Genomic DNA, 27,616 nt, shown 5'->3' with positions numbered 1-27,616 from the left:
TCAGATCTAAATAAAGCTAATTGTCTTCAGTTTGAGAAATATCAATTGTAAAAGAATATTATGTCGTTTGCTTTACAAAAAACAATAACGTTAAAAAATAATTTTTTGGTCTACTTTTAACTCTAAAAATATCAATAATTTTTATTTACTAAAAGAACCAAGCGAATTAATTACTATGAAAATAAAGCAAATTAATTACTATGAAAATAAAGAAAGTGATATAAACCAAATCATTATAAAAGACAAAATTATTAAAAAGTTAAAAAATTTAAAGAATCTCTCTTCTTTTTTACACGAGAAATGTAATAATGTAAAAAATAGAAATGGCTAATATTGACGGCTTGATACTTTTAATGTTAATACATTTTAAAATTTTACATAACACGTGAGAATTCTTTTAAAAATATAGATTGTTAAGTAGTACAGATGTTCCAAAGTTTCCAACGACAAGACTATTGGATCGTCAACGCGGCATCAGATTGCGCTAAAGGAGATCATTCGTCTGGTAAAGAACGCTGATGGAAAATGACATTATCTTTTGGTATAAGTCAGTCGAGTCACTGGGGGAACGATTCGTAATTGCTTAAGTTAAGGAATGCGCACCGCGCTTGGACGTATAGCGACGAAAGCGAGGCGAGATGAAGGGACGAGAGAAAAAGATGGGATGAGTGGAAGAGAGAAACGAGGATGAAAGTACAGACGGGTGGAAGAGTATGCCGAGGGTAAGTTCAAGACCGTGGGGTGGCTATGAATTTAAATTTCTCTAATTAGGACGCGCGGGAGACGCAGTGACGCTGTTGGTAGCTTTCCCTTCGGATACCTCACTTTCCTCTCTATCTCCGTTTCTTCTTCTTCGTCCGTCTTCTATCTGCTTATATTCTCGCTTCTTCGTCAAGTCTCTTATTCTCTCACACACACGCGCGCGCCTTATCTCTGTCATTCTCTCGGTCTCTTCTTCGTATTCTCTTTCACTCTCAGAGTCTCGCCATAATACTATACTAGCCGCAAAACCCTCGCGCTGAAGTAACTCAAGTAAGAGGTGGCTCGCATTCGCCGCAGTTGACACCACCTGACTCAGATTTGTTGCTTCTCACGTTCTAACCGAAATTTATTTGAAGCCCGCTAGCGTGGGTTAATTAACGTCTCCCCGGGGGTAGAGTTAGTCGGTCCGTGCCGGAGCGACGTGCAAGAGGAAATCGCGAGTGCATACAAAAGCGAAACAATCGAACATACCTGCGGTGTGTCGTGTGAGTAATTGAATGGCGAGTGGTATAACTCAGCGTATGAGCGACCGATGTCTGAATCGGGATTGCTTGTATAGTCCCGGCGCGACAGTTTCTCTTTTATCTTTTATGCTGTTTCATTCTATCCCAAAAAAGCCGCATTTACAGGAAATATTTATTTGTTTATGACATAAGTATTTTATATATATATATATATATATATATATATATATATATATATATAAGATTATATCTCTTATCTTATCAAAAGGGTGAAAACTAAATGTTTGATAATTAATATTAGAAGTACAAAAATGCTATCTAATTTTAATATAATTTTTATGTAATTTTGCTATCTAATTTTATATAATTTTATTTATATAATAGTAAGTCATAATATGACCAAGAAAAAGAATATGAAAAATAAAAGAGGAAAAGAGAAAGAGAGGGGGGAGGGGGAGAGAGAGAGAGAGAGAGAGAGAAAGAAGAGTAAGAGACAATTTCCAGAGAATTCGCTAGGCCAATGCTCTTTATCTTGATTTGCTCTTGATTCTTTGGGTCCCCCGGTTATCCATCTGGGTGAATAACCTGAGCCCCCAGTAAGAAATTTTCAAGGAATTTCAGCAACCATTAGCGAGAAAGGGACTAAGTCGACGATTTAAAAAAAGTTTTCCGTGGTGCATACATTAACTCGCGTGAGTGTGCCCTCTTCAGTCGGTGTGTACGAATCTTAATTCTTTCTTTGTTATCTCCTTTTACTAATTCACGAAGAAGGAGAAACAACGAAGAAAAAAAAAGAAGGGAATAAAGTTAAAGCCACAGTAGCAGCCAACACTTTTCGTCGCCTTTGTCTTGAAAGATTAAAGGCTTAGAATTTTCACAATTATTCTGTGCAATTTACTATTGACTAGGCAATCTATTTTTCAACTTTACTAATTATCTATTAAAAATCATATCAACTAAAAAGGATGTATATGTAATATCATTCCTGTGGATATTTACACTATAAATTCTTTATTAAAAAGGACCCATAAACTTCGTTTATAATCATGAACTTTAAATGTTAATAATAAAAAAAATATAATGAGAAACTAATAAATTGTTATAAAATGTGATGCAAATTGACTTATATAATTTAAACTGATTGGCAATTATTGTTAGATAAATAAACCATAAAATATATCGAAATTAGTCAAAGCACAACCGAGACAGTTTGCCGATTTCAAATTCAATTAAAAGTTAGCTACAGTCGAATTCATAAAAATATGATAATTAAAAATATTGATTATCGGAAAGCGGGCGGTGCTATTGAGAGTCCCGTACATCTGTTCATTAGATAATGAACTTATTAAATCAGAGAAGCGCGATGTGGAGGGGAATTTTACCCTACTACTCGTACCATCTCCCTTCGCTCGTTATTCGTTTAATTACCTGGAAACACTGCAAAGGTTAATTGTAATTGGAAATAATAACAAGTAGAGTTTTTTCAGCGAACGCAATTACTCGTCGATTAAAAAATGTAGCATTTGAAATAACACTTAAAATATGAAACGGATCATGCAACCGTTCTATTAACTTGCTTGATTGTTATTTGTATAAGGAAACAGGAATTTGTGAAATATATGGAGCCTATTATACAACGATGTAATGTAAACATCGAGTTGCAAATGAATGATTATTGTATAAACATTTGTCTGGCATAAGCAATTTATTATTCTTCTACGTATAACAATGTGTTGAATTATTAGTTTATAAATGTGATATTTTGATTATGTTATGTAATGACAATTTTCAAGTGAAATGAACCGATTCTTTGATCATTGCTAAATTGATCGAGTTAATTAAATGCTTCTATACAGGAGATAACGATTTGCTGAAATTGGAATTTCATAAGATGCCCGATTACCAACTAATTTATTAAAACTTTATTTATTAAATATAAATTTAGTTAATTTATATTAAAAACCTGCGTTGCAAATTATAATATAACTTCTATATAATATAACTATATAATATAACTTCAATGAATAATTGTATGTGTATATTGCTACTGAAAAAAACAAATTTATTTGTTGATACATATTTAAATTTAATGTGTAATATAATTATTACTCCAATTTGAATCTAAACTAATTAAAAAAGATTGATAAAATATGAATAAAATATGAATATCTGTTGTCTAAGTCTCACTAAGATAATATCAATAAACATTTTTATATTATACAAAAGATATGAATTAATTTTGATAATGTTTGTTACATTACGTATTAATAATCTATATAATGAGATTAAATAATTTTTCTCAAATAATCTTTCTAAAATTCAGTTGGTGATTTCGCCAGTTTCACGCCATAACAGCAAAGAGATCCTTGAATATCTAACCCGCATAACTGAATTAACGCGAAGAAACGTTCGTGGTACAGGTTTACCTTACTACAGTTTAATTCCACGTTCCAAAGTCGCTTCCAAAATGAAACGGTAGTGTTGGTGCACGCGAGGGCAAGGAGTGACGTAAAATTTAAGAACCACCCGCATTAAAATCACTGCCTCTGCCAGTATTTCAGCGACTCCTTCCTCGTTGTTCCTTCTCGCGAGAGCTTCTTCTCTCGCTTCTACGCGTTCTCTTTAGTTTTCGCCAAGGAAGCGACAAAAGAGAGATAGAGACAGAGAAAGAGCAAGAGAGAGAAGGGTAGGTGGCAGCGGCAGTATATAAAGGGTTCGCAAAGTGACTCGAATTGCCGCACAGTCGACTTTACGAGACGGGGTATTGCTAATATCAGAGCATAAGGACCATCCCCGTCCTCTCCCTTTCGATCCGGCAACCACCTTCCTCTCGAGCCCTTTACCACTGGCAAAAGCCGGCAGCACGACGGTTCTGCCGAGACTCCTTAACCATTCGACCCTCCGCGACATTTTTAGTGGCCATCAAAAACCGACGGCGGCTTAATTATTAGGGCAAGAGCGCAGGAACTGGCGCCCTACCTTCTCGCCACCATCTCACAACTGCTACTTCTGCCGTTTTGCCGTGCCATTCGTTCATTCGTTCTTCAGCTACGTTCTCGATAGTCCTTCAAGGCACAACTACGTAAACAATTTAGTGAATCTTTTCTTCTTTAAAGGCCCTTTAAAAGTGTACTAGAAAGAAACTAAGAAAATGAGAAGTAGAATACACGAAGAGTACTTTCAATTATTAGTATATTTTGTGTTCTACCAAAGAATGTTCAATTGATAATTTTAGTACAATAGACCAGTCAAGTGCACTTTCTCAATGATTATAGCGCAGTGGAATAAATTATTTATTTTAATACCTACCTCATTAAATATTTTCCTTTACTTTAGTAATAAAATTAATGAATAATCAAAATATATTTTACGATTACTTTAAATTTATACACATATGCGCGCGCGCGCGCGTTAGCTACAAAATGTAATTTAGAAATTAGAAAAGAAGAATTTTTCGTGTGAAAAATTGTATTACTTAATTAACAAATGCTAATGTTAGCATTTTACATTTAATAAAGACATTAACGCGTAATTTACAGATAAACGTATAATTTAAGAGATAATCTCGCTTTTGCAGTTGGAAAGTAACACAAACGAATAAGCAATTTGAGCAGAATGATTCCTCTTTAATTGCACATGGCGAGATCGGCCATTAGCGCAATGCTTTCCTCTTTCGTTCTCTCTGAGTCCACACAAAGCTTTTCTGCCGTTGCGAAATCGGTTGGTGTTCCGCATCATCTCGCCCTCGGCACGAATTATAAAGGGGATCAACATCATGTAAAACATTGCGACGTCACCCTTCGGCAACCCTCTATTCTGAGAATGGTCAATAAAAGAAGTTCCTATACAGAGCTGTCCAAGCTGCCGATTAAACTACTATTGCAATAAAAAAATCACATCACCCTTAGAAACATGTACCTTTTTCAATTTCAAATTTTTCTGAACAAAAATTTGATCACGTGCTATTCTTTTTGAACTGTTTAACATCGAGCTGTGAATACTTACGCAGTTCAAACTTAAATTAAAATTCTTGTAGTTAAATTAAAATCTAATGAAAGAAAAAGTGTATTTTAGATTGCTTGCTCTTTTATGTCTGTTGAAACTGATATTAGCAACAAACAGTTGGCTGTGTACAAAAATCAAGCAATTAGTTACCTTCTAACAAATAGAGAATGACAAAAGGACAAAGCGTTGAAAATAATGAATGACCCTTAGAGCGCGTTGTACCATACCGTGGCATATAAAGGTTGCAAACGATGCAGGACCTCGTACGTGCTCTCAACGCCACTGTAGAAACAAACGACTACCCAAATGAAAGATCGTTTTTCAACTACTGAGGCTAATATGACTATGGCGAAATTACGACGAGTGTCGCTCTTGAGCGACGGGTTACGACAAGGGGAATTTTATCTGCCATTTCGCAAATATACATGCTCATACTGGACTTGTAGGGAAAGATCTTCTTAGTAAGAGAGCGACAGGCCTCGGAGTCAGAGATAAGAGGCCGGGAAGCACTACTGGAACACTTGCGCACGCCCGCGTGCGTGCATATTACGAGAAAAATAGCTTAGTTTCGCCATAGGAGCGAAATTAGATTTCGTTCGAGAACACGTTCCGAATGTTCGCTCTCTAACTTTCCTTTCTTTTTATCCGTCTTACGCCATCTCTCTTCTTAAGATATCCCGCCAACCACCCACTCTGCCTTCATTCTTTTGCGTCTCCCTCTTCACTCTGGATCGCCACGTTCTTCCTCCATCAGGTTTCCCCGCTTTTTCTTCTTCCTTCATGCTGAGATTCCGGTTTCCCCGGAGACGCTCGACGACGTCGCGACGCTTCCCCACGTTCCGCGGTACTATGCATATTTCACCGATTTTTATGGAATTTCTCGTAGATTTCTCTTTCTGACTCCTCTTCTCTCTTTCTCTGTTTCGATTATAAACAATATTTCATTCTGTTTTTCAGTCGTTTACCTTCTTTTCTCACTTCTATTTTTTCTTTAATTTTCTTATTGGTTTGTTTTGCACCTATAACTTTTTTGATAATTATTTGTAGATGTATAGTACACTATGTATCTTATTTATGTCACGTTCTTATTTAAAGTATAATCATAGGATCAGAGGGAGACTGCAAATAAAAATGTTCTTAAATTATTTTCTTTAAACGTGTAATTTAAACAAATGTATTAAGATCTTCAATTCAAAGGAAACTTGTTTCTATATATAATCTATATGTGTACGTAAATCTTTCTTATATTTTGCAATAGAAAAAATATTATCCTTGTTTGAATTAATAATTATTTTAATATAATTTAATCGCCTATTTTTGATTAATGAAAGATTTTGAAAGTTAAATGTTAAAAGTTAAATTGTTGTAAAAAATATGTTTATCAATACTTTATTATATGATGCAGTGATCATATATTAATGTCATTTTATAAAAAAAATCTGGTTGCATGTGTTGCCACTTAGCAAGATTTCAACATTTGCGTATAAATCGCGTAGGCGTGAGTCGTTACTTACCTTTTAAGCAATGCTACGTGGAATATGTAATCACACGTCATCGTTGTTCACTCTCACACATGAAGGCTAATACGTCAATAAATTGGTTATACGAGCAAAACTGCATGTCACTAATCTAGCTAACCAAATTAGGAGATGTGCATATAGTGTGGAAAGGCGTTTTTTATCATATCTATAAATATCTGTTATCTTTTGCAATCACAAGCGATCACAAATATGCCAATATAAATGCCTATGCCGATAACATATTTAATTAAAACTCTTTATTACAAATTTTGAATAACTCGCGACATAAAAACTATGCATGTAAGCGTAAAGTCTACAAAGATTATTATTCTATGCAACATTTTCATTTAAGAGAATCTACGCGTAAAATTATTCTATTTTTTTACTTATTAGTAACACTTTCTCCTTTTTATTATATATATGTTTGTTTCTGATTTCCGGTATTAATAATGCACATATCGGTATCATAACATTAATCTTTAAATATAACTTAGAAAAATATAAAGACAAAAATTAATATCTTATTTGTTAATTAAATATAGATTCAATCATGTGGAGACTTTCACTGAAAACATATTAATATTGATAATGAAAGTACAATATTATTATTATTTTTTTAATTAAGATTTAATATGATAATTTCATTAATATGAGACCTTTCTTCTCTTATTCATTTTATAAAGTAGAGTATTAAGCGTCTCTTCATTATACTTTCTTTTTTTTATGCCAATGAAATTTCTTGTGGAGAAAGGTCAAATCACTCGCAAGAAATCGTCCAAATCTGCTCGATATACATCGCCTGTCACTTTTCTCCTCACTATAAATTTATTACGCCCTCTTTCCATAAAATATGTGCTGTCAAATAGAAAATGCAATAAACATAAATACAGATATTGACTCCATTTCATTTTTTTACATCTAGCGATTACATTTTTACATCTAGCGATTACAATAAATATTAGAGTATTTATAGTTATTCTAATAAATATAAAATTATATATTGGAATTGGATAAAGTTAAACAAAAAATATGCTATGTCCGCCAGGTTTCTTCTTGCCATACGGACTATGTGATTGTAAATAAAAAATAATCTTTTAATTAAAATTGTTTAAGTTTTATACTAAAAAAAATAGTTTTTGCTATAAAAAATTTAACTATACTGAAAATAATAATCATGTTATATCAACAGTATTATTTTAATTAAAAATAATTTTGTTTTTGTGTTTATTGATTCACAATATTATTATTATAAAAAAACAAATTATTACAATAAAACAAATTTTAAAGCAAGAGCATGACGTATTTGTTTTGTTAATAATATTATTTAATTAACAAAATTATGTTCATTTAGAATAATGTTGATGATATAATATTATTATTATTTTTTTGTAGTAGATACAAATATAAAAATAATTTTATTTGGACCATCAAAATAATTATATAGAATGTGAAACTAATTGCTAGAATGTTAAAATCTTTTGCAACATTATCATTAACGTTTAAGTGTTCTGCATAATTTTTAATGATCCAACAGAATTAATTGTAGATTTATATCTAGCTAAATTTTTAGCTACTTCTCTAATTTTATTAATATTTTTTCTATATTTTTTACTATTTAAATTTATAAATTGATTACTAAAATATTGAAAAAATTTTTTAATATTACAAGAAGTAACATATAATATTTCTATAATTAAAACTATAGAAAGAAATTATCTGCATATTTATTTAAAAATAATTAAAAATTTTCTTAACAATAATTATCTATGATAACATAAACTGCATAATTATTTGTGATCATGTGCAAAAAAATTGTCCTAAAAATCTACTTTATCCAAATGCGGATACGGAAGAAAAAAACATGAGAATGTTCCTAATTTGATGATTGTAATTACATGGTATGTATTGTTTTAAATCGCGATCACACGTAACACACGTACGAAAGCACGTAAAATTAATGAGTAAACGTAACTGTGTCTTCCAGCTTGTCATGAGAAGGATTTTTAGCGCATACACAAAAGGTATTATTCTAATTAGGCCAAGCCGGCGAAAAGTTAAAGAAAATACTCCTTAAAGCAATAGAACGGTTTAAAAATCGTTATTTTCTAAACGTTCTCTAAAATCTCGTGAAAGAAGATTTTCTTTTTTTAGGATTTTCTTTTCTCGTTCTTTCTCAGCAACTATTTGCTATTCACAGGAAAGACAATTTTGCCTTCGGCGATGGGGCTATGCCGGGCATACCGGCAACGATACATCCGAGACTCCGCCTGTCGGCTTGCCTTATATTCCGTATATATCGCCCAAGAGGCAACAACGTGCCTCTTGAGATCAGTATGACTGTCGGTGTGTACGGATACGACGTCAGTATGGAAATAAAGCACTTCCGAGCTCCGCGAAAAATGCATACGTTCCCGCTGGCTAACCCTTGAAACCTTCCTTCGAGATCCCTTCCAATCCCTCCTCGTCACCAGCTCGTTCCGAAAAATCGGTAACACTATGCGATATAGCATACGATTAGGACTACATGAGAAGGAAGTCGTTACGCGTCTTCGAGATCATTTGAAGGCTGATAAAATTCACTTCGTCTTTGTAGGCATCAACTCTTTTCCTGATAGCAAATTCTAACGTCTCATGCGGGTTTGATGAATTTTAACAAGTTCGGGAAGTTATCATTAACCGCTAAATATATTCATTCCTGTCTATCTATTATAATCCATCTATCAATTTAACTAAAAACAAGATAATTTTGTTATAATCGAGATTGTTATAATAATAATGTTTTTTTTTTAATTTTATTATAACAAATTTGATCCGTCATAAGAGTTGAAAAAATATTTCAATTTTTTTTAATGTACTGACATAAAAAAATACGGCAATTGTACATCTTTCTTTCCTTTTTTATTAAATAATAATATAATTATTTTATTTATTATGCAACTATATAGAAAAAAAATATATAATATTTTTTTAAATTATGTGTGTAAATTGAAACAATATCTAATAATAATATATTATTTAAAGACAGAAGATCATAAACAATTTTTAAAGTTCAACAATATATAATTATATTGAGATTTTATAAAAAACATTAAAACGATATTAACATTTTAATGTTTTAAACTAACCTTAATGTAGCATTTTTGGAAGATTTAATGAAAGACTAAAATTATGTCTCTTACATTGGTGTATCGTCAATTAGTTTACTCAACGTGACCCAGTGGTTTATCGCGAACAAGCTCGTCTTTATATCAGAAAACGTGTGAATATTCTCATAGCTTCAGTTTCAAATTACACAGGAAGTTTCATGATCGTATTGTCTGGTAACACAAAACAGTAACATAGTGGAGAATAAGAGAAGAAACGTGCACGAAACAACGTAGATACTGAGAAAAGAAGCTGATGAATACTGATGGTGAATGGATTCGCGTGGAAAATGTGCGAGTAACGATTTTAGCATGAAAATCTGGATACTAACCATTCCTAAACCGAAGACGAAGCAATAGCGTTTCATTTACATAACCGTAATTCTACTTAGTGGCGGATACCTAATTCCCTCATACGTTTCCGTTTCTCCACCGTGCCAGAATTCGTGGTATTTAGGCGACCGCCGATTTAGCTGAGTACTTTCTCGAGACAAACACTTTCAGATGTGCAAACTTGTAATCCACATTACGGCGGGCCAATCTCTGCAAATGGACTCGAAAACAACGTGTAATATCCTACACTGCTAATGCCAATATTTACGGTTGGTCTTGGTATAGCGCATAGCTGCAAATAGAGAGTAAATCACATAACACATTAATGACATAGAAAGAAAAAAACTGTGTATTATATAAGAATTGCGATTGCAATATTACATTTATTATCTCATCATGTCTCATATAATAAATTAGAATAGGATAAAGATGAAAGAGGAAACAGAAATAAAAATTAAACTCTATTTACAAAGTATTTATATATTTACATAAGGAATGTATATTAAGAATACAGGCTAATAAGATCATTATATCCTGCGAGTAATGCATCGATTACTCATGGGATATAAAATTCTGCGTATATAAAATATAAATTAAAATCCTAATAAAATGTATATAAATTAAGATTCTAAAAAAAAAGGTGGATATGGGTTAGGAGCAAGTGGATGCGTTTTATGGCTTGGCAGTATCGTCACTGCGTACTTTGTAACAATGAGCGTCTCTTAAAAACTATACGCTCTACTTATTTTACGTATCTGCAATACACCAAGTTATGCATAACCGTTTGCCAGGCGAAAGGGCATAAAAATACAAGAACTTTAAGATTATGCCACACTCGGGATTTTAACGATGTGCTTTCACGACAGGCGCTCATTTTCAACTTACGCGCAGAACTGCGAATCCTGAGTCGCGTAAAAATTGTTAATACGCGAGCGGCGGAAGGAAGTAACGTACATCGCTTGCGTTCTCTCGTGCCCGATAGTAATCGACGTTTTGAGGTTGCTCCGCATTTCGTATACGCGCCCTAAACACGTGTACGGCATGAGTGTATTTCTTCGCACGCATCTAACAGCGGACTAGAAGATAGACGGTAATAGGTCCGCATCCGCCGGTTATCGTCACAAAGGCATGTAAAACCAAACATAACGCGCTTGCACGTTCGCAGAGACGAGCAATGCGCGTTTCACTCGAAACAAGATTCTCATAGGAACCTAGTTCTATTCCACCTGATCATTAAATGTGAGGTTCTGAACTTTCACCTCAATAAAGGTTAAAATTGCAAAAGATATGAGGCCGTCGATCAATCCATCTGGCGGACGACCAAGTGACTTTACGCGGGTACACCATATCGCTAACTGTAGACTTCGCGAGAGAGATGCCGTAACCCATTGACCTACATAAGTATTAATAAACGTCGCGTAATGCTCGTCGTACTGCGCTTAATGTTTTCATGCATTGTGCAAGACCAGCGAATGCCAGACTTTGCCACCTTTTTTTAATTGAACCATGGTGGCATCGATTATCCATAATCCGACAAAAATCTTGTTCAATATTAAATAATTCCCTCGTACCTCGTTCTCGAAAGAACTGTCGAGTCAATGAGATTTCCATGAACGAGGTAAGATAAGCCGCTGACGCGAGGATACGGAAAAGTCGGAGAGTTCTGGATCCTTCGTTGGATCTTAACAAACATTTGATAAAAAGGATCAGCACTCATAAAAATGAAATCTTTTCGCACGATAATAATGCCATTGATACTCGCGTCTCTTCCTACAATCGCTTCAATAATCTTGGTGAGAGGCGAAAGGTTCAGCGGATTCGTCCAATAGAATGTTATCGGTACTGGCCAATAAATAATTATCACTTTCGCTTGCTTGGATGAAAATAAGATAAAAAGGATTGCATAAACTTTCGTTTTATGTTTATGCCTTTCATACCTTCTAATTCCGGTTTCCAGTCGATCAGATATTTTAAGTATTTCTTGAGCATTCTGCTCACAATTACGTAATCTCATGTCTTCGCTCGAACAATTTTTACAAAAAAGCAATCAGACGAGTTATTAGAAAGTTTCAATATTGAATTGCGAAAAATTAATTTATCGCAACTTTAAAAAAAATAGAAATTGTAATATATTAATACATGCAAAAATAATCGTTTGTGCTTGTGGTCATACATTTAAAAGAAAAAATACCAAAGAACTTGTAATGTGAAAATATTGTATGTTCTTATCAAGAAACACGGCTGCGTTTCGCATCAAGTATATTTTTTGTAACGTATTTAATATATAAAAAAAATTTGAAATTGTGTCGCAGATATTACAATACAATTTTAATAAAAGATCGATATTATACTGATAGATTTTGATGATCACTTACAAGCAAAGAAAGTAAATGGCATCACGTTAGCAGCAGTATCTGTTTTCTCTCGTCGGAAGTGGAAATCGATAAATCTCTGTAGAAAATCAAGGCAATTGTGAGGCAGTATTAAGAAAAATATTTTTAAAAGGCGCACATTTATAATTTAATTTATGAGGATTTTGTTTTATTGTTGCTCTGCTTGTTTTCCCTCATGACTTGCGGCTCATTTTTCGACACCGACCTAATTTCTTTTTTCACTTGTCCGTATTTAGTATCAAAGAATAAAGCTACTGACGATTGATTGTTTAAATCTTTTCTATCTTCATCTCTATCTCTAATTTTTTCGATTCGATCTTGTAGTCCCTTGTTTTGCGCTTGACTATCCACGGTGATAAAGTGATCCGTAACGTCAGTTTCTTGTGACAAACCAGGACCATAAACTTTATTCAATTTTTGAGCCTGCGGTAAACCTTGAAATTGTGTAACGCTATTTTCCTCTATGGGTTGCTCTATGGCAGCTAGTATGTTTTGAAGAAGACCATTGGATAACACCTGATCGTGTCTGATGCTGCCATCCGAGTTTTCAGTGCCCAATCCTCCATCCGCTGGTTGTATCTGTAATGTATAAGTGCCTTTGGAACCGTGAATTTCAAATCCGTCGGCATTGTCAGCTGTCAATTTCTGGGCTAGAGACAATGCCTCGCTACCCTCGCTTGTTTTTAGAAATTGACTAGCATCCACTTCATTCGATTCGATATTTTTTTCTTGATTGAAGCTTTGCGAGGTCCAACGCGTTTCAGCTGAAAGTCCTGAATCGTGTTCAAGCAATGCTGCTGCAGGGTAGGTGTTACGAGACTGACTAAGCAAATGCGTGGAAAGCTCGTTCGAAACATCTGCAGTAGATGTTTGAACAGTTCTGGTATCACTCGCTTCGTTGGACGAATCGTAAGTTAATCCTATAGGATTACCATAGCTGTCTTTTAAATTAATTTTCGGCTGTTCATTATGTTCCAAATCCAGCGTGCTCACTGGAGGTCCCCCCAGAAAATTATCAAGTGGTTTTTCAAGTGGCAGTATATTATCTGCAAAAATTGAATTTTGATTGTTGACATCGGATAAATCATTTCCCGTAAAAATTGGATTGTGATTCTCCACATTTCCAGGGAGCGCTCCTGCATTTTCAAAACCGAGTTGTAGCTTACCGCTTGAATGCGCGGGTAATCCGCTACCTAACGATAGCCCCTCGCTCGAGGGCGCTCCACCACCTGAAGATAAGCCTCCACTCGAGTGTAGCTCTCCGCTGGAATGCAATTCTCCGCCTGAAGGTAAACTACCGCTTAAAGGTAGCTCTCCGGTTGCGGACGGTCCTCTACTCGAATACGCCCCGTTCACGGGCAAAAGTGGCTGCAAGGAATTGCAATCGTAACTGCCACCGATTGATAATGGCGCGTTTACTACTGGTGTGCCGTAAGTTGTCAGTGTATTACTAATTCCGTTGTAGAGATTACCAAATCCGGAAGATGTTGAAACAAAAGAAGGCGATGGGCCAAAATTAGGTGCTCCATAAGTTAAGTGTGGTGCTGGTGTATTAAAATCGTTGAATGATAATGGTGTTCCATATTGAACATGAGGCGCGGCAATTGGTGAATTTAAATTGTGTTCATTAAATAAACCAGACGATCCAAAAGAGCCTGAGAATAAATTGCTCGGTCCTGATGTGTGGCGGAAAGATACTGGCACATGAAGATTCGGTAATTGCTGCTTTGCAGGTGGTGGCAAATATCGATTAATATTTGACAATAATCCCGTTGGTATTAGTTCTCTGAATTTGATCGGTTCTCGATTTCGTGGTGGTATCAAAGAACCAACAGGAATTGGCGGTGGCCTGAACGGACCATGAAGTCGATGAGAATGCAAGCTCGGCTTGTGGAAAGAGCCTCCGAATGTTCCGAATGATGAAAACAATGAACCTCGTCCTCCATGTGCTGCAGGATACGGTCCATTAGACGAGTAAGAGGAAAGAGGTGGTGCATTATAAGAATTTAAAGGAGGAGAAAGCAAAGGTACTGTTGGTATATTATCGGGCTTTCCAAAAGTGGCAGTTAAAGGCGGACCATAATCATTCAATGGCGTCTGCGGAAGTTGCAAGGGTAGATCGTTCCCTATATTTCGAAATCCGTGAGAATCTCCGCCATCGCTTGGAGCATCAACATGGAATCCGCCACTGTTTGCTGTCAACCCCGAATGAAGTGGCACAGAATTTGAGATATGATTAAACGATGAGATATCAGAAGTACCATCTGATAAACCTGAAAAATCCGTATTCAAAGCACCAGTTGTAGGCAACAATTCAATTCCTACTGAATTTACAATGGACACAAGTTCGACATCCGGCGCTCCATACTGCGAGTTGACTTGTTGTCGACCAAATTGATGATCGGATTGACTGGTTGTAGCAATAACACCCGGACCTTGATTATTGTGCAGGGGTTCGTTCTGTGGCAACGGCGGCGGCGGTAATCCGTTATTCTCTGAGGAAGCCGAGGACTCATGCACAGATGTCTTTAGATTTTGATCTTCGGGATTTTGTAATGGTACACCATAGGAATCGCTGGGCACATTTGCATTCATTGAGGCGCTTAATGAAGCATGAGACAATTGCGATCCTGATGAACTTTCAGCATGATTATGCTTCGCCTCGAGAGGAGGACCATATGTATCTGTCGGTGGACCACTTTGATTAGGGGTGGTAGCCGATCCCGCGATGGGCTGCCATCCATCGTACTTTATGTCAGGGGGTGTGGGTGGCGCTGGAACTCCTGGTGGAGGTGCTGGCGGTGGAGGTCCGTATAAATCACTAGCTGGTGGACCGTATTGCGGTTGCGGCACAGATACAGGCGGCGGCGGTGGTCCGTACTCGTCATTGGGCAGAGGATTAAACTGAATAGCTAATTTCGGAGGTGGTGGACCGTAAGTCTCGAGCGATATAGGAATAGGTGGTCCATGACCTGGCTTGGGTGGCGGTATATATTGCTGATTTGATGTAGCGACGAGCTTCAATGGCGGACCGTACTGAGGTTTTGGTGATCTGAACAGTGGAAACGACGGCGGTGTGAAATGTTGTTTTGGCAGTCCATAATGAAGTTTCGGCGGGCCGTAAATAGGCTTAGAAAAAAAAGACGTTGCCAAACCAAAACTTTGTTTCGGTAGCCCATATCGCTGTTTGATATTTCGTGGTGGTCCGTAAGAAATGGCCAAAGGGTCAAACGATACAGGTGGCGGCACTTCCGGAGGTGGCGGTGGATAAATAGGCGTCGGTCCAAGATTGCCGACTAATTCTGGCGGCCCATATACTGGCGCTGGTCCTTTAAAACCAGATCCCAACGGTAGCCCATATTCGTGAGATGGAAAATCAAAAGTATTCATTATTCGGTCTTCAGCTTTAACCTTGGATTTTTCTTCTTCCTTGGTTAACGGTACTTGCGAAGTCCCCTTGTTGACTACCGCTTGTACATGATGTCCAATTAACAGGACGCAGAACAGCGCGAATAGCATCTAAAAGCAGAATAGGATGACTAGAATCGGAGAAAGTGAATCGGCTTTGCGATTAATATTGTTTTTTTTTATTTTCCACACTGATTATATATGATTATATTGAAAATAAAGTCGTGGGATAAAGTTAACTTATGTAAAGATAATAATATATTATGCTCAAGCTCTCGGAAATTTTAATTGCAGTAGAAACATTACTATTTTGTAATAAAGCTAACATAATTTCACATATTTTACTGTTTTAATTTCTTGTACTTATTTAAATAACTTTACTCTATATTATAATGTAGAATACGTATATATACATATATGTAAATTAATTAAATAATAATTGTTGATTTAATGTTATAAACATTGCAATTTATAAAAATTTAATTATTACAATTCTTAAGTCATCTTTCAATACTATATTAAAATTATTAATTTTTACTTTTATACTTTCTTCCGTTTTTTATTTTTTTACGTATCTATAAAAATCAAATGCATATCAAATGCATGCTACATAGGTAAGCACTATATTTTATGAACACTATATTCCTTTGTGTAAACACTACGTAAATACTATATTTATATAAACACTGTATTCCTTTGTGTTATTATTGAAAATGAAAGAGAAATAATTACGTCTTGCGCGTATTCATTCAAACATCCGAAACGCCGTATTATACGTGTTCTAATTAGTTCATTGGGCGCTTAAGAATAGTTTCGCAGAACACATGAAGATCACCCATGCTCGCTATTGTACAGTAGCCATATTGGAGGCCGTGAGAACTCGTTATTCGCTTAAGCCCGGGAAGTCATCTCAACATATGTGAAAATTATGTAAAGCCACGTTTACACATTCTGGGTTTTAGGGAAGCGTGCACGTGAGTGAATAATTACGTCAATTGTAAGCGGAATAGCAGATGTTGCATGAAGAGGAATTACGAAAAATGAATAAATGAGATTTCTTTTAAGATGCTAACTTTGCCTATTTTTAATACAAAGCGGCAATTTTTAGAACAAAGAACTGTTACATATATATATATTAGTAATTTAGAAAAAAGATACATAATTGCATGTTTTATAAAAAAAAAGTATTCTACAAAATCATTCTACAAAAACCATTTCTCTTGATCGATTATTCTTAAAATGATTACTAAAATATTCTTTCCATGACACATAAAACTAGAACGCGCAAAATTTACATATATTTTCGTCATAAATATTCGTCATAAATATTTCGTCATATATCTGTTGCGAAAGAAACTATTATTTATGCTACGTATTATGTGAAGTAATCGGCATTAGATTACTACTATATTAGTAAACATATGCGCTACAATAAAATTTCCTAGCCTCCTAATTCTATTGCAATATATAAAAAAATTGATAACATTAGATAACATTATATACGTATATTTTTAAACTATGCTTATTGAAATACTATACTTGCAATTACATTTTGTACGATTAATTATCGCATTGTGCTCTAATAACAAATTATATATAATACAATTTTCTGCAACAATTATAATAGTTAATATCATTTCTATGTTTCTTTTATAAAATATTAGGCCGATAAGAAGAAGCGGTAAGAACATACAAGCTCACCGTCTGTCAATGCCGGTAAGAAACCATTGGCTTCTTTTAAGTGGCACGATGGCCGAGATGCAAGGCTAACATAATCAACCGTACTTTCTCCAAAGACCACGGGAAATGTTTGCAACCCGGCAATGTATTGCAATGATTGCCGCTTCAAATAATTGCGTTTTTGAAGATACTACTACAGTCTCATTTCTTATTATGATATTTCATTATTTATTCATAAAACGTATATGTTTTAAGTCAGCTCAAAATTTAATTAATTTGTGGCTAAAAAAATGGAAAAATGAAATTTTATTGTAGATATAAATAATTATACTTTTTAGTATACTTGCAATTTTATAGATTTATAAATTTTTTAGATTTATTATCATGATTTGTTTTATAATCATGTTATAACATCGGTTATAATATAATTATTTATATTTAATGCAAAAAATTATAATAATTATAATTAATACGTGTTACGTGCAATTAATTTTTCATGCAATTTATATCCTATCGATGGCCGATTTAAATTTATTTATCAGTAATTTTCTAGAGACCCATAAAAATAAATAAAATTAATTTAATTAATAACATTAATGCAAATTATTTTGTCGAAATTTATTAATTGCTTTCTCTTAATATTCATGAACGTTATTAAAAGAATTTTTATTTTTTGAATATGCATAATCTTGAGAAATAATCTGATCATATAACAAGTTTAAACACACAAACTTAATGCAGAGTTATAAGACAATGCTAATAATTACAACGAAACTTCTCTTTTCACTTTCTGCAATCCAATCTACAATCATCAAAATAAATCAAAATAATATTGTTTGATTAGGCTAATACAGTAAGTACAGTAAGTACAGGACTTACAAGATAGCACACACTCAATCCATCAATGTAAACGAGGTCAACAAAAGAAAGTTCAATCAACCGGGATATGTTTGTCCGAAATATATATATATATATTTTCACATTTCTTGAATTATATTATACAAATGCGGAATAGAACATTTTTTTAATCATCAGCTATATAAAGTACAAAATTAATGATGTAGCTATATTTAAAAAAAAATTTTACTCGTTTTTATATCATATTTTGCTTTTTCATCAATTACATTGTTGTTGAATACTTGACAAAGTGACTCGATAGCATACGCTGCATACAGCACGCGTAAATAGGAAGTAATGAACAAATCGAATCTGCATTTACATTGAAATTCAAATATGTGCCATAATTATAAACATCGATTACACGTACGTGATTAATGAAAACGTGCTATCTCTATAATATAAAAGACATTTTATTTTCTTTAATATTTGTTTTATTTTTTTTCGTGATTATAAATAGCCACTTTCATACTTAGATTACTTTTGCATAAGGATGCACTTTTTACTGCCCGTATGAAAACGCGTGTATCTCACGCAACTCTCGTTTTCACGCACATTGTGATGCACATAGGTGCAATGACTTATATACTTTAGCCAATATACAATTAACTTTTATTTAATCCTTCATTATAATTTTACATTTTCTATGCATAATATATGCAAAAAATTCTCGAGGATTTAAAGTAGAAGGACTAACTTGTTCAGCAAAAAATAAATTCGATCTATACTTTAGATTAGCCGTTATCACCGATAAGAAACCGCCAATTACTTAATTTCTAGTTGGAAATAGTCTCAGTAGAATTATCGATAATGCGTACTCCTAAGACCCCTATCGTACACTCCTTTCATAATGCATGCGCCCTCCCTTATTAGTACGGAAATTTATTCACATCGAGGGTGCAACGCTATTTCAGTCGTAGAGATTTCTAAGTACTAAAGTGAGTGTGTATTCTGTTCTTTCTTTCATTCTTTGATAAGACTGACGTAATACATATACATATACATATTTAAAAAGTTGATTAAGTAAAATACGAAAGTCAGTAATGTCTATTTTATAAACATATATTGCATATACGAATAATTAAATCAATATGAAATATGAAATAATTATAAATTTAAATTACAACATTTAATTTTATCAAATCAAATTAAATGTCTAATAAAATTTAATTTAAATTAGTTAAAAAAAATTACTATTCATTACTGAAAAATATTTATTTTTATTTTATAATATTTGAAAATAAAAATTGTTTAATTTTTAAAGTAATCAATAACATTTTTAGTTAATCACAATTAAAATAATCACAATTAAAATAATTTATTACAATTCATTAGAAAATATTACTTAAATATAAAAAATATTAATATTTTCTATTAAATAAATAGAAATAAATAGAAAATATTACTTAAATAAGTATAAATAAAACAATAATAACTTTATTTAACTGATCAACATATGAAATAATATTTATAATTTTATGTATGATCAAAATGAATATTATTAATTAAAATATTAAGAGCATTATATATTAGGTGTTGGAATTAATTCGTAGCGTTTTACAAGTGATGGGAAGTACTTTCATTAATGTATTTTTTAATGCTCATGTGAAATAAATAACATTCTTTCATTAAAAACGCTACGAATTAATTCCAACACCTAATACAATATAAAAAATGCAATTCTATTAATAAAAATTGCAATTAGATACATTATTTTTCCGAGAAAATTTGTTATTTTCTGAAATCAATATTTTTGAATGTCTCTTCTAAATTAGTATATATTAAAAATAACAATGAATTTTTAAATAAATAGCTTTTTAAAAAATTAATTTAAAAAAAGGAATGTGTATGAATTAAGTTAAGCTGATAAAATTTGTAACATATTCAAAACTTCCAGATTTTTCAAGAGAAATGATGTATTTTAATATAAATCAGAATTAAGAATTAAAAAAATATTATGTAAAATAAAAACACTTTATTGTTTAAGTTAGTAAAGCTATATGTATTAATTACATTTCTATTAATTCCTTGAAATGATAAACACTCTGACTAAACAAAGCACAATTCAAACTCTCTGTGACCTACCTTGAATTTAACCATAATACACGCACGTAAACCGCAGTCTTGGCACTTGTACACACAGATTATCTGGCACTACGTAGATCTCCTTACTCTAGAAGCGTTTCTTCAGCTTTTCTCACCACAGCACTTTAAGGGAAGTTGCGCCTAACCGGAGCTTGTCGTATGTGATTTAACGATAGCTTTTCGTGTAACACATCACGCGCACCATACTGACATTCGTCGGCCCGCAGCCTCTTTGACAAGCGAGCACCACGACTCGCCAATACTAACACAAAAAATGTTCAGTCTCGTATGAAGACTCCGCTTATATAGACTCCGAGAAGACTACCAGTTGGAGGAGTTGCCGGGTGAATCGTGGAAAGGAGACCCGGGAAGAGGAGAGAGTGAGTGCGCCTAAGGGTACAGAGGGAAGAGAGAGGACTAGAGAGAGAGAAAGAGAGAGAGAGAGGGCGTACAAAAAGATGATGTGGGGAAGAGCGCGAGAAGAGGCAGCCCTCCTCATACACCGTTTAAAAATTCTCTTTGTAGAGAAAGTAGGCTAGCCTTGCCTCGCCGAAGAAGACGAAGATGCGTCGTCGTACGTGTAATCTCCGATCCCCAGTGACTATAACATCCGTTGCGTGAAACTGGTTATAAATCTTTCCGCATAGAAAATGGTTCGGAAGGATTGGTCAATCGAATTCTTCACCCTCGACAATAAGAACGGATATGAATTATTGGTAACGCATCTACTCGCATCTGGCAGAGACTGAAAAAGTGCAGTAAGACCATGATTTGCATAAAAATTGCAAGAGAAATTTATGTTAAATTGTCTGTATATTTTATGTAAAAGACATTTATTTCGGCAGGTGATATTGACTAATAACAAAACGCCAACAGATATATGCGGCATTTGAAATTCATTACGATTCTGGTATTAGCCGGCAGCGCTTAATTTAAGGATTGATCAAGAATCAGAAATACATGATCGTTAAGTCTTGAAGGATGTCCATCAAGAGAGTTGCAATGCATGCATAAGAAATCTTATGCAACGCAATGTAATTATTGTAGGTTGATGTAATCTTCAATCGTACTAATTAATTATCACAATGATATCGGTGACTTTAATGCAATACAGGAAAACAGGTTGCTCTTTACTAAATAAGACCTGCCTTTCATTAGAAATGTCATATGTATTGTTTGTATCTTTATGGAATTAGTTTATAAAAAAAAACTGTTAAGTAATTATAAGTGCTCAAAAGCGAAAGGAGTTTGTTAATAATAAAATAAAGTTAATGTTGAAATTATTATTGTATTTTTGTAACCTTTTTGGTATTTACATAAATAATTTATATAAATAAAATTTATATAAATAATGTGTTATGGAATTGATTGGCTTTTTAATAATTTATAAATAATTTAAATTGTAATTTAAAATTTTAGAAACTGGGAAGTAATATCTAAAAATTTATCACAGAGAAAAGTTTAATTATTTTCATTAGTTTGATAATATCTTGTAAATAATAAACGATAATGCTTGCATCTCACGTAATAATTACATCGTAATAATCTCATCGTGTACTGAATTATCCATATAAATTTTTTAATAATTAATTCGTAAATAACACCGGTTGCGTATTCGCGCCAGTAAAATTTCCAACTTGTAGATATTTGAAAAAGTTGGTTGGCATTGGTTCGATAGAAAAAGCACATCTTCAAAAATAAGAAAAGAAACAACCAAATGTCTATATACTTTTATATATTATATTTATATACCTACACATTATATATATATATATAAATGCAACGTAATGTTTACGCAGAATACTGTTAGAATATTTTAAAACTTTTAATCACGCTCAAGATTTTATTCTAATGTAAAATAAGAAGACGGGAAGTAGCAGTTTACGTACTCATGCATATCAGATGTACACTGACATATAATATATACACACATGCCCTGCCCTGTTGAGATCCATTACGTTGTCATCAATAATTCAGCAGAAAAGTGCCGCCCCTCATGATTTGGCTTTGTTTGTCTGTCGGCAATACCATCTATCGCTAACGCTGTTGCTGCCGCAAAAATCTCGGAACGAGAGACCCGCAAACAAAATTGTTTCGTCCAAAAGTCCTGTGTGGCACAGAGGAGCGGCAAAGGTAACTAGTTGCGGTACGCGCTGGAATTAATTGTCCAACGACACCGTCCATCGGAATTTTTTCCAACTCCACTTTATTCACCGATTTCTGCGGCTTGAGTTTCTACCACATCGTTAAAACGACCACCATGTATCGTCATCATAGAAATTTATTCTAAAACTTTCAAGCTCATTTTTTTTGTAGACATATTTACAATATATTAATTAAATAGTTGAAAATCATTTTGTTATGCTGCTCCATAAATATTACTTTATATAATATCAATATCGTGTGTACTAAATATATAATATATAATATTAATATCGTACTATATTGTACTATATATATAATATTAATATCGTACTATATCGTACTATATTGTCAATATTTCTTAATGTAATTTAACGTTAATAATCGATTTAGGACAATATTATATTGTTGTTTACAATATATATGTACTTCGATAAAATATTAGGTGTTGGAATTAATTCGTAGCGTTTTTTAATGAAAGAATGTTATTTATTTCACATGAGCATTAAAAAATACATTAATGAAAGTACTTCCCATCACTTGTAAAACGCTACGAATTAATTCCAACACCTAATATATTAAATATTTTTGTAATTTTATACCTTAATGTATTTTAACTATTATTAGTTTAGTTATGATTATTATAAATTATGATAATCAATTGTAAAGTGAATTTGGGTTACGCTACCTAAATTTATGAATTTGACATTTATACAAGATAATATAAAATGATTTTGTTGCATACCTTCATTTCCGATTATTGCAATTCATCATTCGATGTGAGATATTTTAATCAGAATATATAATCATCTGCAAAGTCAATCAAAAATGTTTTAGAAAGTTATTTTTAATATAACAGAAAATTTATTTATAATATTATTACATTTAATTATAATATTATTACATTTATACATATATATTAATTTTAATTATATAATTATTAATTACATTCATAAATATATATTAATTTTAAAGTAAATTTTATTAAAATATTAAAATTTTATTAAAAAATATGTCTATATATTATATAATTTCATAAATATACCCTTTATTTTAAAATACACACAAGATGTTAAAAGAGAAACGGGTGTATGGAACTTTAGTAATACAAGTTAGATAGTTTAATCAGATCAGAAAATTCTAAGAATTAAATATAATATATTAAAGAAGAAAATCTGTAGCAGATATTTCTTGTTTAATATATTTAATTCTTTGGAAAATCATAACTTATGACGAAGAATGTCAGAGAAATTGATAATGTTAGCTTTGTCTTTAATCTCGTCTTTTATGCGCTTGGCTGATATTTATATCATAAATAATGTGCGCACTCACAGAGAATTTTCTGATCTGATTAAACTATCAAACTTGTATTACTGAAGTTATAGTTCCATACATTACATCCGTTTCTCCTTTAACATAAGTTCTTGTGTGTAAAGTAAAGGATATATTTATGAAATTACGTAATATATAGACATATTTTTTAATAAAATTTTAATATTTTAATAAAATTTACTTTGAAATTAATATATATTTATAAATATAATTAATAATTATATAATTAAAATTAATATATATATCTATAAATGTAATAATATTATAATTATAAATAAATTTTCTATTATACTATATTAAAAATAACTTTCTAAAAAACATTTTTGATAAGACAATTCTAATAAGTTATTTCAGAAAATGTTTTAAAAGATGGATTTTTGAGTGTACAAATCCGCAAGAATTGCATGTTTTATTCATTTCAAATCAAGTGTGATATTAAGCTGACTTTGTTTCTATGCAATGAATAGTTAACTATGAAAGGGAAGCTATATCAGTTACAGCAGGATCCATGGTCAAGGTGAATGGTCGATGGACATTGAAGTTTTAGGGTCACATCAACTGGAATGCGCGCAGGTGCGGCAACATCTCGTATTGCCAAGTAAGACTTTCTTCTTTCTTTCACTCGAGGTCATCGTAGTGAGATACGTTGAGAGAAATCAACGATCGAAACGCTCTTCCTATGACATTTCTAAACTACAAATATTTTTGAAATAGAATTTTTTATTAGCTTTAGTTACTATGTTAGAAGTAAAAGTGTACTTTCTTCATTATACAAACACTAATGCGGCATGCTAAAAACAAAATTTTGACACTTCTGATATCTTTGATATAATTCGAATTTTTAAAGCTTATACCTTTGTAACAAATCAAATATTTTCTATTCACAAATACAGAAATTATCACTACCTTTATTTGAGTAATGGTTTTTTATTTGTATTCTTTTGTACAAAGTTTATTTTTTTATTTAATCTATTATCATATATACTTTAATTTAATTTTATTTGAATAAACAAATTCAAAATAAACAAATATAAAAATTTATAATAAATTTATGAAGAAATAGATCAAATGAGTTAAAAATGATAAAGACAGTACAAAGCATTAAATGTAAGCATAATATTAGCTCCTCCAATGACTATTCCGATGTTCACTTCACATATTAAGGGTTAATACCCATAGGCAAATGGTAACAATATTGGAAAATCTAGTAAGTGTCGATCCGTACAATTTATCAGCCCCAACTGGCTTGTCACACCTGATCTCCTGCTAAATCGTCTGCACCTCCGGCAATCTGCATATAGCACAGCTGGTTCGATTTGCAACGAACAACCAGAAGTGACTCAATAAATTAATATTTGGTGTATGTATATATATATATATATATATATATATATATATATTTATTTATTTGCTCATATAAGAATAAACAAATCAATTTGTAATAACAAAGTTATCTTTATAACCATTTATATAATGCATTTTATAATTTAAATTAAAGTGTTTAAGTAACTTTGATTATTATGACAAAGAAATTAAACTTTATTCATAAGATACACATGTACAGCATTGTGATTTTATAGTAACGCTCTATAATAACAGACATAATCACAAAAATTATCTTAAGAATATTTCCAAAGAAAGAACGTAAAAGTGTTTATCAGCTATACAAAGAATAATCGGTCCTTTGAAATAAGTTTATTCAAATGAATGCAAAACGAGAATGTACAGAATGTACAGAATGGGCTTTCCTTTCAATCGACTGATGACTCCTTTCCAATCGATGAATTGACTTTACAAACCTCACTTATATAATTAAAGACGTCTTCAATGCAAAATACTCGACCCTCCATTCTTACAATATGTAGATGTTGTTTCACCAATGACATCTATTATATTGTGACGAACGTTTTCACTAATACATAGTAATCGTGACGAACTGACGCCAATCTTCCGCACGCATCTCTTATGACGAAACTTAGTACTTATTCAAGCTACAAGACATGTCCCAATATACATGTTATACGTTTAATTGCACCAGCTATGTTTTCATTGATGTAAATTACATATCTTTATGTTGTCATAAATGTAACAAAAATTTTCAAATGAGTTTAAATTTCCATACCAACAAATTATCACCTTCTTTTGAAAATAATGATTTTCAAAAATTTATAAAATAATTGAGTAATAATTTGTGTTATATATATACTATTATAAAAATTATTATAATTTGTTTGAAAATTTATTATTATATGTTCAAAATTATACAGGGTGTTTGTAACATTCGATAGAATGAATATCGTTTTTAACAATTTAAAATAATAAAATTTATTATATATAAATACCCTATTTTTATTGTGTATTCCCGATTACAATAATAAAAACAATATATGTGAGTAGAGATAATAACCTAAAGTGAGATCCAAAATATAGTTAAACGCCCGATATAAAATTTAAAATTAATTTTCTTAAAAATAAAGAAAAAATAAGACAAAATTTTATTCTACGTTTTTTATTAATTTTTTTTCATGTCGAATTACCTCCCTCTCTCTCTCTCTCTCTCTCTCTCTCTCTCCTTATTGTACTACCATATAATACATCAGTATAATACTTTTACTAACAATCTGTGAATATCATGTATTTTTATTATTTTATATATATGTGTTTATTTTTTTAAATTTTATATTGAAATAAAAAAATGACAATTCTTGACAATTGTACATTAATTAACCATTAAAATTAACCACAGATCAGGGAAAATTTCTTAGTTATATAAATATAAGTAAACATATGATCAAAAAATAAAATAGTCAAAAACACACGAAATAAATAAAAGCACGTGCGCGTATTGCTTTGCTGAGCGAGCGAATACGAAATAGGAAGCGATCATGCTCTTACGTTGAATGAGAAGAAAACACACAAGTCAGACATTTTTTTCCCATAAATCCGTCATAAAAAAGAACGAGCGAATTTTCGTAATACGGTTGCTTCTGTAACTGATCGGTGAAACGAAGCTCGCGCGAACATTATAATACAACGCTGAGAATTCGGTACTTCGAGTGCTTGCTTTTTATCTCGCATTTTACTTGCGCTGATCTTGACATGTCGTAAGCCTGACAAATACTAGGAAACCGCTTACGCATGTTCGAACAATTCATTTGCGGGCATATGAGTATTCCATCCGCATCCTCGAGAAAACGAAAATATAAGGAATTCTTCCTTTCCTAGAACTGCCTGATTACAATCGCTTAACTATGAAAAAAAAAAATAATTGATTAAAAATATTGGCGAGTAGCATCCGATGTGAAGAACGGTGTTTGCAGCATGAGGAACGTCTAACCGTGACGAGAAATCAAAAAATTTCTACCGCAAAAGTTTGACCGGTTTCTCGCGGTGTGTCGTAATTGCATTTTCCCTTACAAAGTCATCCCACCGAATCGATGACTAGAAGCTTA

At 32.4% G+C, this 27,616-nt stretch overlaps 2 protein-coding genes across 3 annotated transcripts in view; both read right to left on the bottom strand.

The window, feature by feature from the left end:
- Positions 1-27,616, bottom strand: part of LOC147911031 (cytotoxic granule-associated RNA binding protein tiar-1-like) — a 120,244-nt gene that overhangs the window by 63,185 nt on the left and 29,443 nt on the right. The gene's annotated exons all lie outside the window — the stretch shown is intronic.
- Positions 10,581-21,103, bottom strand: LOC105154892 (uncharacterized). The gene is made up of 2 exons (XM_011070676.2): positions 20,691-21,103; positions 10,581-16,139 (listed from the first exon to the last, which is right to left on the bottom strand). Exons 1-2 carry the CDS (start codon positions 20,703-20,705, stop codon positions 12,753-12,755), a joined length of 3,402 nt encoding a protein of 1,133 aa, XP_011068978.1. The 5' UTR covers positions 20,706-21,103; the 3' UTR covers positions 10,581-12,752.

Source organism: Acromyrmex echinatior, chromosome 1 (genome assembly GCF_024713525.1).
Source record: "Acromyrmex echinatior isolate Ae372 chromosome 1, ASM2471352v2, whole genome shotgun sequence".
Taxonomy (NCBI): Eukaryota; Metazoa; Arthropoda; class Insecta; order Hymenoptera; family Formicidae; genus Acromyrmex; species Acromyrmex echinatior.
This window is presented reverse-complemented; position numbering and strand designations above follow the sequence as displayed.